At 41.8% G+C, this 12,613-nt stretch overlaps 1 protein-coding gene across 1 annotated transcript in view; it reads left to right on the plus strand.

Moving 5' to 3' along the window:
• LOC124619837 (somatostatin receptor type 4-like) overlaps nucleotides 1-12,613 on the plus strand; it is a 523,863-nt gene that overhangs the window by 489,917 nt on the left and 21,333 nt on the right. The window contains exon 6 of the mRNA XM_047146445.1: nucleotides 2,101-2,261. Within this exon, the coding sequence (XP_047002401.1) occupies nucleotides 2,101-2,261 (161 nt within the window). The remainder of the gene's footprint in view (nucleotides 1-2,100; nucleotides 2,262-12,613) is intronic.

Consider the following 12,613-nt stretch of genomic DNA (forward strand, 5'->3'; position numbering starts at 1 on the left):
AGGAGCAGTTGAACGGAATGTATAGTGTCTTGAAAGGAGAATATAAGGTGAACATCAACAAAAGCAAAACGAGGATAATGGAATGTAGTCGAATTGAGTCGGTTGATGCTGAGGGAATTAGATTAGGAAATGAGACACTTAAAGTAGTAAAGGAGTTTTGCTATTGTGGGAGCAAAATAACTGATGATGTTTGAAGTAGAGAGGATATAAAGTGCAGACTGGAAATGGCAAGGAAAGCGTTTCTGAAGAAGAAAAATTTGTAAACATCGATTATAGATTTAAATGTCAAGAAGTCGTTTCTTAAAGTATTTGTATGGAGTGTATCCATGTACGGAAGTGAAACGTGGACGATAAGACAAGAAGAAAATAGAAGCTTTCGAAATGTGGTGCTTCAGATGAATGCTGAAGATTAGATGGGTAGATTACATAACTAATGAGGAGTTATTGAACAGAATAGGGGAGAAGAGGAGCTTGTGGCACAACTTGACTAGAAGAAGGGATCGGTTGGTAGGACATGTTCTGAGACATCGAGGGATCACCAATTTAGTACTGGAGGGCATCGTGGAGGGTAAAAATCGTAGAGGGAGACCAAGAGATGAATACACTAAGCAGATTCAGAAGGATGTAGGCTGCAGTAGGTACTGGGAGATGAAGAAGCTTGCACAGGATAGAGTAGCATGGAGAGCTGCATCAAACCAGTCTCAGGACTGAAGACCACAACAACAACGATAAAACTGAAAACTCCCTTTCAAAAATCTGCTTTCATCCAGACAGGTTCGTTGTAACTTTTTTTACATGTGCCACTTCCACGTTTCAAATGAGGTGCACGAAAACATGTTTTTCTAGTCCATTCTAAGGATGTGTCCTACGAACACGCTCCTTCTTTTCCTAATGATGTGCAAGATCCTCTCTATCTTGGTACACCGTTCTTCATTCGCTCGTCCTCTAAATTGAATATCTTCTGAACTCCTAGGTACTCCCGTTTTTACTAGGTTAAGAGTTTCTGCTCTGTCTTGGTACACTTTTTGATTCGCTCGTCCTCTAAATTGAACATCTTCTGAACTCCTAGGTACTCCCGTTTTTACTAGGTGAAGAGTTTCTGCTCTGTCTTGGTACACTGTTTCTGATTCGCTCGTTCTCTAAATTGAACATCTTCTGAACTCCTAGGTACTCAAGTTTTTACTAGGTTAAGAGTTTCTGCTCTGTCTTGGTACACTGTTTTTGATTCGCTCGTCCTCTAAATTGAACATCTTCTGAACTCCTAGGTACTCCCGTTTTTACTAGGTTAAGAGTTTCTGCAGCGCATAAGACTTCGTGGTGCATCACTATCTGGTAATGACCCAATTTTGCATTGATCGAATTATTCATCTTATTATCTCCCTCGTCGCCAACTCCACGGGCTGCGCTCCCTTCCATAAGCGCCAAGCCCGTTGTAGGGGCTACGGGCCAGCGTGTTTCGTCGATTAAAAACCGCTGCGCGCTGTGCTTGCAGCTCATATGACCAATATACTGTTATTTAGTAATTGGACGGATAGGTGGCGTGAATGTGCGTCTTGTTTTCGCATTATTTCATTCGTTATAAGTAATTGTTTTCGTCTATAGATGGTGCACGTTGTTGGTATTCTGTGTGAGAGAAATGGCACTGGCGCACTGTGGTTTATCTAATGAAGAAACTTCCAATTTGCTAAATTTTGGAGACATTGTCGATGCTCTAGGTAGAGAAGATGATTTGGACGACACAGGTGTCTTTGAAAGCGACAAATGGTGTCGGAATCTGTATTCTTCCATTTGTTCTTACTAGAAGTATCAAATTCATTTTGGTTGCACAGTTCATTTCACTGCGGTTGGAACAACTGGAGGAAAATGAGTTGAGTGTTGTGTGACAAAAAGGTGAGCTCTGGGTTGAAAGGGAATGTGCACAAGTCGGTGGTAAAGCCTGCTATGATATACAGGGCAGAGACATGGCCAGTCCATTCTCTCAATTATTTAAATCTCGCCACCTACTATATTTACCCTCCTCTGAGTGTCATCAATTTAGGAGCTGTTTAGTAATGTTGAGTTCCAAACTGGAAATGGCCTCTGACCCGTTGTTTTTGGCAGGTGATCAAGATGCTGGTGGCGGTGGTGGTGTTGTTCGTGCTGTGCTGGGGCCCGCTGCTGGTGGACAATGTGCTGACCGCCTTTCGCCAGCTGCCGTCCTACCGCACCGACAGCCTCAAGCACATGGCCACCGCCTTCCACCTAATGGCCTACTTCAACAGGTCTGCACTGCTTTTATATGAGTATCTTAAGCTCATGGCAGACGAAATGGGTACACTCTCAGCAGCTCAAATGGATAGCTATCAACCATGAACAACAATGTTCAGGCGTGGTGCACTATAACAGTGTGGGATACATTACTGCTGACAAGTAGGACCTGCTTCAACTGATCTTGAAAGTTACCGCGTTCAAATGGATTTAGGGTCCAGGGATATAATTCTGACCAGGAAGAAACCACGTAGGGGGTTCCCCAAGGTTCAATCTTAGGTCCACTACTGTTCCTCATTTATGTACACGACCCTCTGTCCTGTATGGAACAAGCAGAATTAATTCTTTTTGCAGATGACACTAGTATTGTAATCAGTCCTAGCATACGTACAGAAACAGAAATAGTAAACAATATTCTTAATAGATTCATTGACTGGTTTCCTGCGAATGGTCTCACTCTCAACTTTAAAAAGAAACAACATATTCGGTTCTGCACATCTAGAGGTACAACACCAATGATAAGTATAACACATGGTGAGAAAAAAGTAAATACGGTGAAAACTTCAAATTACTTAGGGGTTCATATTGGAAGAAGCACAGTTCGGAGCTCCTAAAACAATTCATTTCATCCACATTCGCGCTTAGAAGCATTGCATATCTTGCAGAGGGACAAATCAGTAAGTTGGCGTATTTTGCGTAATTTCGTTCAGTAATTTCATATGGAATAATGTTGTAAGGTAATTCATCTTTAAGACAGAAAGTCTTCTTGCCACAAAAATATGCTATAAGAATAATATGTGGTGCTTACCCACGAGCATCTAGTAGACATCTGTTTAAGAAGTTGTGCATTCTGACTATTGCTTCACAGCATATTTGTTCTTTCATGAAGTTTGTTGTAAATATTCCACTACAGATCAAAAGTAACAATGGCGTACATAATTACAATACCAGAAGGAAAAATGGCATTCAATACTCCGCATTACGGTTGTCTTCAGTTCAAAAAGTTGTGGACAATGCTGCAATTTCTATTCCTGTAATGTGTAAAGAATTACTAACTCACATCTGAGTATATTTTTTATGAGAAAAATGAATTTTCGATTTGAATGTGAAATGACTCGTTCCACACCAGTGCGAGCTATCTTGCAAGATGATCCATGAAACATGTTACTAACCAACTAACATTTATGCAGATTTGCAAATACATGTGTAACGTAGACTAGTGTAGGGGCTGCAAAATAAGCTATTCTGGTATCGATGACACCAAAAGCAACAGCAAACGGTTTAAATGCGAATACGACAATACCAAAGGCAATTTTACTATTTTTAGTTTACACATCAGTTGAGAATCAATGTGAATTCGTGTGTACACATTTGAAGAACATGAACCAAGTTGATAAACCATAATACATGGTCTCATTGTTTGCAGCCTGAATACTGTGCCTGTATACCTCTCCTAAATTTCGTCATTGTACCTGACTTTTCTGTTGCAGGTACAACTCACATCACATTCCTTCTGTGTGGTATTCCTTTACATATTGCTTATTGCATGCTAGTCTGGCAGGCAGCGAAAGACTTTCCGAGGGGCCGATCGTAGAGCCTCCCAGTTTCGTTTGACGAACAGGTTTCGGGCGTTATCTGTGGCTGACGAAGTCTCTAAGTCGGATGCAGCCACCCACCCTGTTCCAGAGGAAGCTTCTCGGCCAGCAAGATTTGGGCATTGGCGGGTTTGCTCCAACGTTAGGCGCGTAATGCGGCTCCTTAGGTATATGTCTGCCAAGGAGGGGCAGGAAATCAGCGTGCACTCTGTATGCATACTGGGAGGAGTCGTTCCGGATGTGGAAAGGGTGCTTCCCGATGCCATAAAGAGTACAGGAGGTGGGTCATGTCGGTACCAATGACGTATGTCGCTTTGAATCGGAGGAGATTCTCTCTGGTTTCGGGCGGCTAGCGGAAATGGTAAAGACTGCCAGTCTTGCGAGATTAAGGCGGAGCTCCCCATCTGCAGAATCTGCAGTACCGACTGTGGTCCTTTGGTGCAGAGCCAAGTGGAGGGTTTGAATCAGAGGCTCAGGCGGTTCTGTGAACGTGTAGGATGCAGATTCCTTGACTTGCGCAGTCGGGTGGTGGGTTTACGGGTTCCGCTTAATAGGTCCGGAGCCGACTACAGACAGGAAGCGGCTACACGGGTAGAGGGGCTGTGTGGGTGGGACTGGACATTTTTTTAGGTTAGAGAGTCCCAGGAAACGACAAAAAGAGCATCCGTCTAAAAGCGGGCAGGTAAAAGACAGTAAGGTAGTTGTAGCAACAATCGGTATTGTAGTTTTAAATTGCTGTAGCTGTACTGGGGAAGAACTACAGTTCCAAGCCCTAGAAAGCGCTGAAGCTATGGTAAAGTATGGAAAGCTGGCTAAAGCCGGAAATAAGTTCAGCCGAAATTATTTCAAACGACCTAACAGTGTTCAGAAAGGATAGATAAAATACAATTGGTCGTGGAGTATTTATTGCTGTCAGAAGTAGTTTACTTTGTAGTGAAATTGAAGTAGATAGTTCCTGCGAAATAGTATGGGTAGAGATCATACTTGACAGTCAGACTAAATTATTAACTGGGTCGTTTTACAGATCATTCTACTCAGAAGATATAGTTGCTGTACAGGTCAAAGGAAACTTGGGTCTAATTTCAAATACGCACCCACTCATACAATTATAGTCGGTGATGACTTCAATGCAGCCACGATATGCTGAAAAATTATACTTTAAAGCCGGCGGCAGGCATAAAACGTCATCCGAAATTGTACTGAATGCTTTCTCAGAGAATTATTTTGAACAATTAGTTCAAGGGCCCACTCCAAGCAACAAATAATCCTGGACGGGTACAGGGATAATCTACGACAAGGAGCTGCTGCTGCGGTGAATACCGTAAAACCCACAACCATAAAAGAGAAACGCAAAATACATCTGTTTAGAAACGCTTATTAAAATGCTCTTAACGCCTTTTTAAGAAAAAGTCTCCACTCTTTCCGATCTGATCATGTAAGCGTAGAAAAGATATGAATGATTTCAAAGAGATAGTATCGATGGCGATTGAGAGTTATATATCACATAAATTGATAATTGATGGTACTGTTCCCCCATCGTACACAAAACGGGTCAGATCGCTGTAGCAGAAACAACGAAAAAAGCATGCCAAATTTAAAACAACGCAAAATCCCCAAGACTGGCAAAGTTTTGAAGTTCGAAATATAGCTCGTGCTTCATGCGAGATGCTATTAATGATTTCCACAACTAAACTCTGTCTCGGAATCTGTCAAAAAACCCAGATAAATACTGGTCATACATAAAGCAATCAATACCTTCACTGGGCGATGACAACTGTGAAGTCACTGATGATAGTGCCACTATAGCAGAGTTATTAAATACGGTTTTCCGAAACTCCTTCACCAAAGAAGACGAAGTATATATTACGCAATTCCAATCAAGAACAACTGCTAAGATGAGAAACATAGAAGTAGATACCCTCGGCGTAGCAAAACAGCTTAAATCACTTAAAAGAGGCAAGGCCTCCGGTCCAGTGTGTATACCTGTCAGATTCCTTTCAGAGTATGCCGATACAATAGTTTCATGTTTAGCAATTATATACAACCGCTCGCTCTTAGAAACTTCCTTACCTAAAGACTGGAAAATTGCTCAAGTCACATGGTACTCAGGAAGGATATTGAATTAATACTCTGAATTACAGGCCCATATCACTAACGTCTATTTGCAGTAGGGTTTTGGAACATATACTGTGTTCGAACATTATGACTTACCTCGAAGAAAACGATTTATTGACACATAGTCAACACCGGTTCAGAAAATGTTGTTCTTGTGAAACACAACTAGTTCTCTATACTCATCAAGTAATGAGTGCTATCGACAGGGGACGTCAGGTTGATTGCATATTTTTAGATTTCCAGAAGCCTTTCGACACCGTTCCTCACAAGCGTGTTCTAACCAAACTGCGTGCCTATGGAATATCGCCTCGGTTGTTTGACTGAATTCGTGATTTCCTATCAAAAATGTCACAGTTCGTAGTAACAGACGGAAAGTCGTGAAGTAAAACAGAAGTAACATCCGGCGTTCTCCAAGGAAGTGTTCTAGTCTATTGTTCCCGATCTATATGAATGACATAGGAGACAAACTGAGTAGCCGTCTTAGATTGTTTGCAGATAATGCTTGCATTCAACGTCTTGTAAAGTCATCAGATGACAAAAACGAATTGCAAAATTATTTACATATCTGTGAGGTGCGGAATGTTGCAATTGAACCTGAGTACAGAAAAGTTGGAAGTTATTCACGTCAGTACTAATAGAAATCCTCTAAATTTCGATTGCGCGATAAGTCACACAAATCTGCAGGCTGCAAATTCAACTAAATACTTACGGATTACGATCACATAGATAATATTGTGGGTAGAGCAAACCCAAGACCACGATTCATTGGCGGAACACTTAGAAGGTGCAACAGGTCTACTAAAGAGACTCCTTACACCACGCTTGTCAGCCCTATTCTGGAGTTCTGCTGTGCGGTGTGGAATCCGTATCAAGTATGACTTTCGGATGACATCGAAAAAGTACAAAGAAAGGCAGCTCGTTTTGTTTTATCGCGGCACAGGGGAGATAGTGCCAATGACATGATACGTGAACTGGAGTGGCAATCATTAAAACAGAGGCGTTTTTCGTTGCGACGGGATCTTCTCATGAAGTTTCAATCACCAGCTTTCTCCTCCGATTGAGAAAATATTCTGTTGGCACCCACACTCCATAGGGGGAAATGATCATCACAATAAAATAAGAGACATCAGGGCTCGCACTGATAAATTTAAGCGCTCGTTTTTCCCACGCGCCGTTCGAGAGTGGAACGGTCGAGAGAGAACTTGAAAGTGGTTCATTGAACCCTGTGCCAGGCACTTTATAGTGAATAGCAGTGTAATCACGTAGATGTAGATGTAGACGTAGTTGTAACTGTCGCACGTGGTTGAGCTTACCATCAAGCAATTGAGTATTTTGTGGTAAGATATTCCTAAATTTCTTCTGTTGTGCAGTGTTTCTTATACACTTCACACCACATCTTCATATCTTACATATTGATTAAACATAATTTAGCAGATAGTACATTCTTAGTCATAGTGCGTGTTGGTGACAATTCGATTCATTTATCTGATTTCTTTCTGCATACCACAGTAATAAGGAGAGAGATTGTGTAGCAAAATATTTGATAAACAGCTATCAGCAATAGAGCTCAAGTGCAGTTATCACACGTAAATAACAAGATGGCGCCCAAGCAACGTCCCACATTCGAGTAACTGAATGCAAGACTCCCATCAAAATTAAACCGTGAGAAATAAATTACCAAGCAGTATAGTGTCATTAAATACAAGAAGATAACTTTACAGCCCCATACGGATATTTCAGCCTACAGTTCAAGATTTATATTTGCAAGAATAAGAAACAGCATCTTTATGAGCATTGGCATTGTGGAGCTAGTTCCAGGAAATTTAGAAATCAATCATTGCGATGGCGGGAAATTTAAATTTGGCGGCAAATTTAAAAACATCTTATTTGTCTCAACTATCCCAGTAGTGCTATGCAAACCACCGTCTCCAGCTAGTCCTCCCAAGCCTCCCTACTTCTCTCCCATACCCAACCCTTCACTCTCCCCGCAACTTGCGATGTAGAATTAAAATGAGGCAGCCAGCAACGATGTAATTTCAAAAAATAAATAAATAAAACTAAAAAATCCAGTTGCGCTTGTACTCCCCCCGCCCCCCCCCAACCCCTCCAGCATATCACAGCTTAGTAGTGACATGAGGAAGCTAATCAGATATCAGTTGAAATAAATAAACAAGTGAAACAAATTTTAAAAAATAATCTAATCTACCGCAGTTGTGCTGTGTACCCCACTCCCCCCTTCTTCACCCATCCTCACCAGCCAGTCTCAGCATAATATTAAAATGAGGCACCCAGTTTAAAAAAAAATCTGTATAATTAGCCCAGTTCTGCTTTCTAATCCATTCCCCCTTCCCTCTTCTCTGCAGCCAATACGGTATAGTGTTAAAATGAGGCAGTCAAATCAGGATGTATCATAGAAAATAAAGCAAGTTAAAAAAAGCACTCTTTGCACAAGATATCTCTCTTCTCTCATACAAAGAAATATAGTTGTGTTAGGAAAGTTACACACACACACACACACACACACACACACACACATATATATATATATATATATATATATATATATATATATATATGGTGCTCAATTGATCGTGACCGGGCCAAATATCTCACGAAATAAGCGTCAAAAGAAAAAACTACAAAACTACAAAGACGAAACTTGTCTAACTTGAATGGGCAAACAACATGGCGCTATGGTTGGTCCGCTAGATGGCGCTGTCATCGGTCAAAAGGATAACAACTGCGTCTTTTAAAATAAGAACCCCCAATCTTTATTACATATTCGTGTAGTACGTAGAGAAATATGACGGTTTTAGTTGGACCACTTGCTTCGCTTTGTGATGGATGGCACTGTAATAGTCACAAACATATGGCTTACAATTTTAGACTAACAGTTGGTAACAGATAGATGTTTCAAATTAAAATACAGAACGTAGGTATGTTTGAACATTTTATTTCGGTTGTTCCAATGTGATACATGTACCATTGTGAAGTCATCATTTCTGAGAAAGCATGCTGTTACAGCGTGGTTACCTGTAAATACCACGTTAATGCAATAAATGCTCAAAATGATGTCCGTCAACCTCAAAGCATTTGCCAATACGTGTAACGACATTCCTCTCAACAGCGAGTAGTTCGCCTTCCGTAATGTTTGCACATGCAGTGACAATGTGCTGACGCATTTTGTCAGGCGTTGTCGGTGAATCACGATAGCAAGTATCCTTCAACTTTCCCCACAGAAAGAAATCCGGGGACGTCAGACCCGGTGAAGGTGCGGGCCACGGTATGGTGCTTCGACGACCAATCCACCTGTCATGAAATATGCTATTCAATGCCCCTTCCACCGCACGCGAGCTATGTGCCGGACATACATCATGTTGGAACTACATCGCCATTCTGTCTTGCAGTGAAACATCTTGTAATAACATCGGTAGAACATTACGTAGGAAATCAGCATACATTGCAACATTTAGATTGCCATCGATAAAATGGTGGCAAATTATCCTTCCTCCCATAATGGCGCACCATACATTAACCCGCCAAGGTCGCTGATGTTCCACTTGTCGCAGCCATCGTGGATTTTCCGTTGTGCAATAGTGCATATTATGCCGGTTTACGTTACCACTGTTGGTGAATGACGCTTCGTCGCTAAATAGAACGCGTCCAAAAAATCTGTCATCGTCCCGTAATTTCTTTTGTGCCCAGTGGCAGAACTGTACACGACGTTCAAAGTCGTCTCCATGCAATTCCTGATGCATAGAAATATGGTACGGGTGCAATCGATGTTGATGTAGCATTCTCAATACCGACGTTTTTGAGATTCCCGACTCTCGCGCAATTTGTCTGCTACTGATGTGCGGATTAGCTGCCACAGCAGCTAAAACACCTACTTGGGCATCATCATTTGTTGCAGGTCGTGGTTGACTTTTCGCATGTGGCTGAACACTTCCTGTTTCCTTAAGTAATGTAACAATTCGGCGAACGGTCAGGCCACTTGGATGATGTCGTCCAGGATACCGAGCAGCATACATAGCACACGCCCATTGGGCATTTTGATCACAATAGTCATACATCAACACGATATCGACGTTATCCGCAATTCGTAGCGCCTAGAACCGCACGGCCACTCCGGCCGGCGTGAATTAAAAGAAAGGGGTACAACGGCCAAGTGGCCATTCATAAGCCACATAATTCTGTAGTCAGTGGTAAGTGATGCTTGAGTTGATGTAAAGAGTGACGGCACTGGACAGCGGATGATTGGAAGCGAGTGTTTTGGGGCGATGAGTCAGGCAGTACCCTGTGGCATTCCGATGGAAGGAGGAGGTGCTGTCACGGCATAGGGATGATTTTCGTGGTTTGGATGTGGTTCCCTTATTGTACTTAAGAAAAAAACAAACGTGAAAGGATGCAAATATACATTACAGCAATGTGTACTGTGCACGGAACAGCGACTGTTCGTAGGTGACGGCTGTATTGGTCTGACACTTCTAACCTAAACCCAATGGAGCACCTCAGCGTCCAACATCAGTACCTCCTCTGGTTTCGTCTCTTGAGGAAGGATGGGCTACCATTTCTCAAGGGACATTCAGATGGTGTCCCTAGCAAGGTTCGAGTCGTAATAAGGGTGAAGGGTAGACACACCCCTTATTAATGTCCTCTGATGGGTGGCTGGGTAATTTTGATCAGTTAGTGTACATTGCTCCAAAGTGACCTGTGTGGTCTTTTATGTGGTTCATCTACATCTAAATCTACGTGATTGCTGTGCTATTCACAATAAAGTGCCTGGCAGAGGGCTCAATGAACAACCTTCAAGCTGTCTCTCTACTGTTCCACTCTCGAAAAGCACGCGTGAAAAACGAGCACTTAAATTTTTCTGTGCGAGCCCTGATTTCTCTTATTTTATCCTGACGATCATTTCTCCCTATGTAGGTGGGTGCCAACAGAATGTTTTCGCAATCGGAGGAGAAAACTGGTGATTGAAATTTCAAGAGAAGATCTCGTCGGAACGAAAAACGCCTTTGTTTTAATGATTGCCATTCCAATTCACGTGTCATACCTGTGACACTGTCTCCCATATTTCACGATAATAAAAACGAGCTGCCTTTGTTTGTACATTTTCGACGTCATCCGTCAGTCATACCTGATACGGATTCCACACAGTACAGCAGCACTCCAGAATAGGGCTGACAAGCGTGGTGTAAGGAGTCTCTTTAGTAGACCTGTTGCACCTTCTAAGTGTTCTGCCAATGACTCGCAGTCTTTGATTTGTTCTATCCACAATATTATCTATGTGATCGTTCCAATTTAGGCTATTTGTAATTGTTAACCCTAAGTATTTTGTTGAATTTACAGCCTTCAAATGCATGTGACTTATCGCGTAATCGAAATTTAGCGAGTTTCTTTTAGTACTCATGTGAATAACTTCACACTTTTCCTTATTCAGGGTCAATTGCCACTTTTCGCCCCATACACATATCTTATTTAAATCGTCTTGCAAGTCGTTTTGATCATCTGATGACTTTACAAGGCGGTAAATGACAGCACCACCTGCAAACAATCTAAGAGGGCTACTCTGTTTGTCTCCTATGTCGTTAATATATATCAGGAACAATAGAGGGCCCATAACACTTCCTTGGGGAACGCCGGATATTACTTCTGTTTTACTCGATGACTTTCCGTCTATAACTAAGAACTTTGTCCTTTCTGACAGGGAATCACGAATCTAGTGGCACAACTGAGGCGATATTCCGTAGGCACGCAGTTTGGTTAGAAGACGCTTGTGAGGAACAGTGTCGAAAGTCTACTGGACATCAGAAATATGGAATCAATTTGACATATCCTGTCGATAGCACTCATTACTTTCGAGTTTACAGAGCTAGTTGTGTTTCAAAAGAACTATATTTTCTGAAACCGTGCTGACTGTGTGTCAATAAATCGTTTTCTTCGAGGTACTTGATAATGTTCGAATACAGTATATGTTCCAAAACCCTACTGCAAGTCTACGTTAGTGATATAGGTCTGTAATTCAACGGATTACTCCTACTTCCGTTTTTGGGTATTGCAGTGACGTGAGCAATTTTCCAGTCTTTAGGTAAGGATCTTTGTGTGAGCGAGTGGTTGTGTATAATTGCTAAATATGGGGTTATTTTATCAGCATACTCTGAGAGGAACCTGAATGGTATAGAATCTGGATCGGAGGCTTAGCCTTTATTAAGCGATTTAAGCTGCTTCGTTACTCCGAGGATATCTACTTCAATGTTTCTCATCTTGGCAGTTATTCTTGATTGGAATTCAGGAATATTTATTTAGTCTTCTTTGGTGAAGGAGTTTCGGAAAACCGTGTTTAACAACTCTGCTTTAGTGTCACTGTCATCGGTGACTTCACCGTTGTTATCCCGCGGTGAAGGTATTGATTGTGTCTTGCCACTGTTGTGCTTTATGTATGACCAGAATCTCTTTGGGTTTTCTGCCAGATTTCGAGACATAATTTTGTTGTGGAAATTATTAAAAGCATCTCGCATTGCAGTACGCGCTGTATTTCGAACTTTTGTAAAACTTAGCTGATCTTGGGGATTTTGCGTTCTCCTAAATTTCGCATGCTTTTTTCGTTGCTCCTGCCACAGCAATCTGACACGTTTTGTGTACCATGGGGGATC

Source organism: Schistocerca americana, chromosome 6 (assembly GCF_021461395.2).
Source record: "Schistocerca americana isolate TAMUIC-IGC-003095 chromosome 6, iqSchAmer2.1, whole genome shotgun sequence".
Lineage (NCBI taxonomy): Eukaryota > Metazoa > Arthropoda > Insecta > Orthoptera > Acrididae > Schistocerca > Schistocerca americana.